Here is a 7,060-nt window from a genome sequence, read left to right on the forward strand (position 1 = left end):
AGACAGTGCCACTCTGAAAAGCTCATTCCAAAATTTGTGAAGGTTAAGTTAACGAAAAACTGAAACCAGTTTTCAGGTATTTAGTACAAAACCTTGTCGAAACGTTGTACATTTGCTGTTATGTTAAACTTATAATAAAATTTTTCTTTGTTACCCATTCAAGCCGTCTCCAAGCATTATCAGAATACCATTTGTTATTACCATAACTATATTAAGCATTCACATTATACACGATATTTAGAAGCCACTGAAGAAAACATTAGTGGGTATAAAACCGTATGGTAGATTTTTAACTTTATTTTTTAACTGTTCATTTGCCTGGTGCATCAATAATGTACTTGATATTAAAATGTGTGTGTTAACCATAAAATCATGAGTGATCGTACAAAAATTGTCCTGTTTTGGTAGTAACTTAGAGTAAGAGAAAATCTGCCAGACCAGTCTCCCATAAAAATATTTGCATAAGTGTAAGGTTCAACTTACTGCTTCAAAAAAAAAAGCAATGAAACTTCCACAATATTGTTTTGGTGTTAACTTAAAGTTTTCCCAAAGCAAGGTTACATTTGCTCAGGACCATTCCATTTAGACCTTGATATACACTGTAAGAACTGTTTCAACGTGTTCGTGCTGTTTAGGACACTGCGAACTCAGCAGAAACACCAATAAATATTCTTCAACTACTTCTTATGCCTTTCGTTGGTTAAGATCAGTTCAATCATATTTAACTCTTTTAGTCACTGAACGATCTATGATAATAAAGGTAGTTACAATGAGGAGAATAAAGTATCTCACTCTTATCATTACGTTTGCTTCGCAGTTTTCTTTTTATATTTTTAATGTTTTTTTACGACTTTTCTTTTGGATTGATTTAACTTTAACAAGAATCCCATTGTGACTGTATCCCTAATGTTTGCATTTCATGCAAAGCTCACACCTTTCAATCTTGCACTTGCAACTGGGACTTGGGTAAACATGACTTTGGACATAATATCAATGTATATGGACCAGTTTAGCACTGAAAATAGGTCTTCTAAGGAAATTACTCTGCAAAAAACAATTAACTTTCACCAAAATCTTGACATAAACGGGGGGAAGAACTCATTTTGAAATTGACTTCTCAGCAAGAGTTGAACTACGAACCGATGAGCATAAAAGTTGTATTCTTGAAAAGTTCTAATACTAAATTAATGCTTTTTTCTTTTGCCTGATATTGTGATGAACAAAACAGCCACAAATGTCTGTATGATTGACTCCCGACTATAGAGTTAAAAAAACGAGTATATCTCCATTCAGAAACTTGATGTGTTCAACTTAAATAAGATATCTTAACTATAAAAGGTCATATTCTTTATTTCTAAAATGCATTAGACGTCACTTAAAAAAATAAGGCTGAATATTATATACATATATATTGAAACCAATTATGTGTGCTTTTAGTTGGAGAAACTTACGATATGGTAAGGAAACTCCAGTGCTGCCACCTGTAGATGAACTGGATCAGGAGACTTGTCATGTTTGCTATCAGTTTGTTACATACCATTTTGATAGCGTCATACAACAATTGCCGAAAGACATCACGTGAGTTTTGTGACTTCGACTTTGTTGTTGTCTATTTATCTATTATCACAAATGTCGATTCAATAATGAAAGTTAGTTTGACTTCTATAGAATCATCACTGTATCGAGCGCAATTTTATGAAAAAGTAGTCTCATGAATTAATAATAAGCATGCCAATTACTATAAAAAGTGTATTTAGAGTATTATAAGTAAATGTCAAGATTTGTAACTTCTCACACTAACATTTTGATAATACCCAAAAGTCGAGTTCCAACGTATATAAATGCTTCTAAGACTCGATACGTTAGATATATCACGTATATTTAATAGGTACATCTATTATTGATTTAGTTGAAATTAGTTTATTATAATGCCATAGTAATGTTCCCCTTTTCGTTTATATAGCGAAGACCATGAAGTAAAGCTGGTGAACCTTATGTTTTGCACATAAGAAAAATTTAATGCTGTTGTATTTATACAGCCTAACGTTATGTTTTGTTACCATGTTTTCTATGCAAGTTTTGCACATTATAGCCTAAATCACGAATAATATTTGAAGCTTGAACTTCATCAATTATACGTAATAGGGGAATAATAATACTTAATAATTGAAACATTCCAGTTTTTCTTTCAGTGTAAAAAAAGGAACATTTTTCGTTTACCAAAAATTTCCATTGTTATATACGCAGTGGTGTAGTGCTGCTGGAGTATACCAGAGTACCGCTCCGGCATTTGAAATTGAAACTGAATCCTGACACTTCAAAAACTAAAAATATTTATACAAAAAAGTTATTCACTTTACACCTGAAATTAAGTATTTTTCACAACCAATTACTCAGAGTGCCAGAGAATACTGTAGCTGTCTGCGATCCCCGGGTCCACTAATAGAGCTCTCTTAGACTTCCCAGAAAACACACTCTGTTACTTTCCCTCAGGAGCTGGCGTCAGGCACAATGTGACCATTCCGGCTCAAGAGCAGATATCAGAGCGTTAAAATGGTGAAATGATTTTAGTCACACGTCACATTGCTATTAAGACACACGAATATGGTATTCAAGCACTTTATAAAAGTACATTTTACAGTTATACTGTGAGTTTAAAATGCACATTTTAAAAGAGTTATTATTTACATAATATACAATGAAGATCGATTTTTTAGCTATTCGTTGGCAGGATAGAAGGTATGAAAGACATCATAAAAGTTAAGGTTGTTAATATTGTAATGCAGTTAGAATGAGAGTAGATTAATAAGATATGCGATTTTAAAACTTGTTTTAATGTTAGTAGTTTCTATTTGGTATACAGTTGTTTTTTGCCTTGCTGCTTAACTTAAAGGATGTTGAGTTGTGAGTTTTATGTTTATTCACTTTATCCCTAAGGTAAGTAGTCTCAAATAATTGATGTCGATTATATTTTCTTTACTTAAGATGGACTCACAACAATTGAAATTAGTTTTTGAGATATTTACTCTTATGATGACGTCACTCATCTGACAAATTTTTGTAGGGCTGTGGTACTGGGCAATTTAGCACTACATCATTGTATATATGTTGGTGAATGTTTTTATCTAAATTGACCTTATTACTGTCGTAGTCACTCAGTGTGTAAAGATTTAAAAGAATCCAAATACCCTGTCTTTCCTATTTTAGTTAATGAAAGTGTTCAAGTAATGTATATAAAATATGCAATGTGAAAGGACTAACTTTTTTTCGAATACGTGTATAGTAGTTGAATCTTTCAGTCTTATCCAGCAATAGAAGTATGATCATTTCTCGTCTTGTGTACTCATCTTACTGGCTGAATATCTCTGGTGTTATCTTGCTGTTTTGTGTCACAGAACTAATAGTGTTTTTTCTTATAGTTAAACTTAGTGTTTAGCCTCTTTCTTCAATTCAATCAGATAAGAATTTCGCTTTTGATAGGTATATTTATCTCTTAAAAAAACTTTCAAAACCAGCCATTCTGAATGTTATTTATATTTCATGTTTTTTCTTGTTTAAAAGTTTGTTCCTGTTATTACTGTTCCGACGAAATTCTCACATTGTGTATTGTTATGATGATAAATGAAAAACACCGTCATTCTTTCCTATTTTATATTTTGTTAAATTCAAGAAAACTCAATATCCCAATCAGAAAAACTCATAATGATCAGGAACTGCTATATCATAGTTGCAGCTAATAATTTGTCGTGTTTAATGTTTACATACTACTAAAATCAACAACATAAATCTAATCATTTTATCTCGATACCTACTAATTCTATTGATTTTAGACAGAAAAGTATATATATCTGTAGGACATTGTAATAGAGGCTTCTGTTAATTTTTAAGCATATTGCATATGATGATTGCTTCTAAACAAATTATGTAGAATAACTAAGTTATCCTAAATTGATTAGAGTAATATAAAAATAGTATTTAACCACAAATGAATTAGAACGTAGGGGAAAATGTTTTGTAAAATCGATAATTAAAGTCAGATATTTCAAACTTTCAATAATACAATATGTTCACATAATACAAGAACTGACATCACTTAACTTAGTTATATAGCAAATAAAAAGTGTTCTCTTTACGTTATTGCAATCTGATTTTATATATAAAGAACAGTATATTTTTATATATTTGTAGCTGGAAGAATCGCACCTTTAAATCGGTGTTCAGTGGAAAACAGTTGGTCGACTGGTTGATTAAAGTTGGCCTTGCCCACAATTGCTATGAAGCCGAGGAATATGGCCAGAAACTGCTTAATGGAAGAGTAATACGTCACATTCGGGATGCGCATTACTTTTACGACTCCCCTTTTCTCTATGAATTCATTCCACACGAACATGAACATTGATAATACTGAAAAACCTTGAAGTTTTAGAAGTCATGTGTATGTATTTTAGGTAACATGATAACTATTATAAGCACACTTGTTGAATTTTATTACTAGATATTTAGCATTTTGTATGTGGCAGTAGTATTTTTTATAGCTTGTAAGGATGTTATTATTTGTATTTGACAAAATCTGGGCGTGAGAATTAAAAGAGCGTTTCCTAAAACACATCAATCTCAGAAAACAAAATCTTCGTGGCTGGTATTACAATATTATATATTTCAATCAAAGTTGTAGTAATTTATTTTTTGCCAATAAATGATACTTTCAATAACTGTTCTTACATATAATTAGAAGAAAGTTAATACAACGTCAAAACAAGACTTGGAATTCAAACTTTTCTATAATTACATTTCATATTTACTTGTAAAGTGGGACATCTAAAGCATGTATATGTGTTTTCAAATCAATGGAAAACAAGTTTCACTTTCATTTTGACATTACACACTTTCAATACTTACCACGCGAAAACTTCAAAGTTATGTACAACATAACTGATGAGTTTTCCATACAATACGCGAAAATACGTCGACTTCAAAATTCGCGATTCGTCATCTGTCTGTATGTTTTTCCTAGCTCTTCCAGCCAAACCTCTAAGTATTGAATCCTAACATTTTGTACTGTCTCACTTAGCATCATAAAGTTGTGCCTGTTATAAGACAAAGCTTTCTCCAAAGCGCCTGGTTTAGTGGAAAACTAAATGCGCCGGTAGAGTAACTAACCATAAAGTTTGAACAGATCCGTTATGTTAAGCCGTTACTTCATACCCAATCTCGTGTATTATATTTGTAGATTTTTAGTTCCTGTATTTGTCATGGGGAACTTTGAACTTTTTTATCACTGGAAATGCTGTCCTAAGATTGGAACTTTGTGTTTTATATTTCTTCTTCAACTTCATTACACCGTTCGCTTGTTTTGTGAGGGTTGAAAGCTTTTTTCAGAGAATCCTGTGCTTCCACTCGTGTGGACCATGAGTCAACTATTTATGTGATTTGTTTTTCAGAGCTTTATTCCGGTTCACTCCAGTGAAGACATCTTTCTCATAATGCCTTGTTTCGTCTGTAAAATCATGCTAGACTAGTAAGCATATTTCCACAGTTTATTTTTCCTAATGTAAATCGTAAGTTCAGTTATTCAGGTTTACACTACTTGATTTAATATTAGTTACTTATAACTTATTTTAAGCTTTTATGATAACAACTAGTGTGTATGATCTTTAATATTCAATGTTTATTCATGGTAGTAACTCTGACAACATATACAGCACCGAACTTTTGACCAAATCTAAAGAATTACTACAGTTTTTCTAAATGCTATAACACCACAAAGCACTAGACTGCATGAAAAAACTCACAATTGAATATGTGTTATAGATTAAAAGAAATAAAAAATTTAAAAGTAGTAAATTTATTGCTGCTCTTACTGTAAATATAAAACATTTAATAAAGAGTACATCCTATATAGGCACCATTTTATATAGATTAATCTGAACGAAGGATGCGACTCGTTTCAACACTCTAGGATGTATTTGAGTTATTGGTATAATGCTAAAACATGTTTTTTCTTCATTTTTTGTTTTAGTGCTCTGTAAGGATATTAAGATTAGTAACAATATTTTCGAAAAGTTGGTAGCATACGTTTTATCATACTTATTTGAATAAGTTGCATAACTAAGAAGGCTATCTATTCAGCTTCGCAAGGTATCTATTCTCAGATGGCTCAGAACATACCAAGAATTTATCATTTGCAAACATTATTTAGCACTGGGGATCCTGGTGTCTAACCTCATTACTGGACCACAGACACTGTGAAAGATTAACGAAAGGAAAGGCATGTCATTCACAGATACGACTGCAGGGAAGGAAATTATTTACTTTTGACTTGGCATGGTCTGTTGGTTATGGCACTCGACTCGCAATCTGCGTGTCGCGAGATCTAACTCCGTCATTGAATATGCTCTTTCTTAAGGGCGTTATAATGTGACAGTCCATCTCACTATTCATTGATAGAGTAGCCAAAGTACTGACAGTGGATGGTTTTGACTAGCTGCCTTCCTTCTAGTCTAACACTTCAAAATGGGGAAAGCTAGCGCAAACAACCCTCGAACTTTGCGCGAAATTCAACAAAATAAATAAACTATTTACTTCTAAGATTCACTGTGATATTTCCAGGTAAAACAAAAGTTAACTGGTAAATATTAAGCTCCTAAAAATAGTATGGAATCAATTATATTGCAAAGAATAAAATTAACATGGACATCAATGGAAAGACTCAACTTCAAACTTATGTGGAATAATAAAGTCTTTATTAAATACAAACAAAACTTTCTGGGGCTTACTCTACAATAGTGTATGTCATTAGGATCTAACTGGCTTCTAGACTAGAGAGGATCAAAATACTTTTCACCTTACAAAAGACAGTTGAATTATATTTATACTACACTGTTAATTTATACTAAATCTCTAATGATATCTCACAGTTCTAAATTATCCATGTCAGTGTTCATTTCATTTTATACAAGCAAACTTTATTAACGTCTATTTACAACCTCTTCACTTTTGGTACAATCCAAATCTCAGGATGGTCAAACAAGTATAAATATATATGGAATGGTCATTGTAG

The 7,060-nt window shown here is 31.9% G+C and overlaps 1 protein-coding gene across 1 annotated transcript in view; it reads left to right on the top strand.

The window, feature by feature from the left end:
* Positions 1-4,534, top strand: part of LOC111085089 (integral membrane protein GPR155-like) — a 72,630-nt gene extending 68,096 nt beyond the window's left edge. The window contains exons 10-11 of the mRNA XM_022382244.1: positions 1,438-1,578; positions 4,189-4,534. Coding sequence (XP_022237952.1) covers positions 1,438-1,578; positions 4,189-4,399 — 352 coding nt within the window. The 3' untranslated portion in view covers positions 4,400-4,534. The remainder of the gene's footprint in view (positions 1-1,437; positions 1,579-4,188) is intronic.
* The last annotated feature ends 2,526 nt before the right edge of the window (positions 4,535-7,060 follow it).

This window comes from Limulus polyphemus, unplaced genomic scaffold, assembly GCF_000517525.1.
Source record: "Limulus polyphemus unplaced genomic scaffold, Limulus_polyphemus-2.1.2 Scaffold233, whole genome shotgun sequence".
Classification (NCBI taxonomy): Eukaryota; Metazoa; Arthropoda; class Merostomata; order Xiphosura; family Limulidae; genus Limulus; species Limulus polyphemus.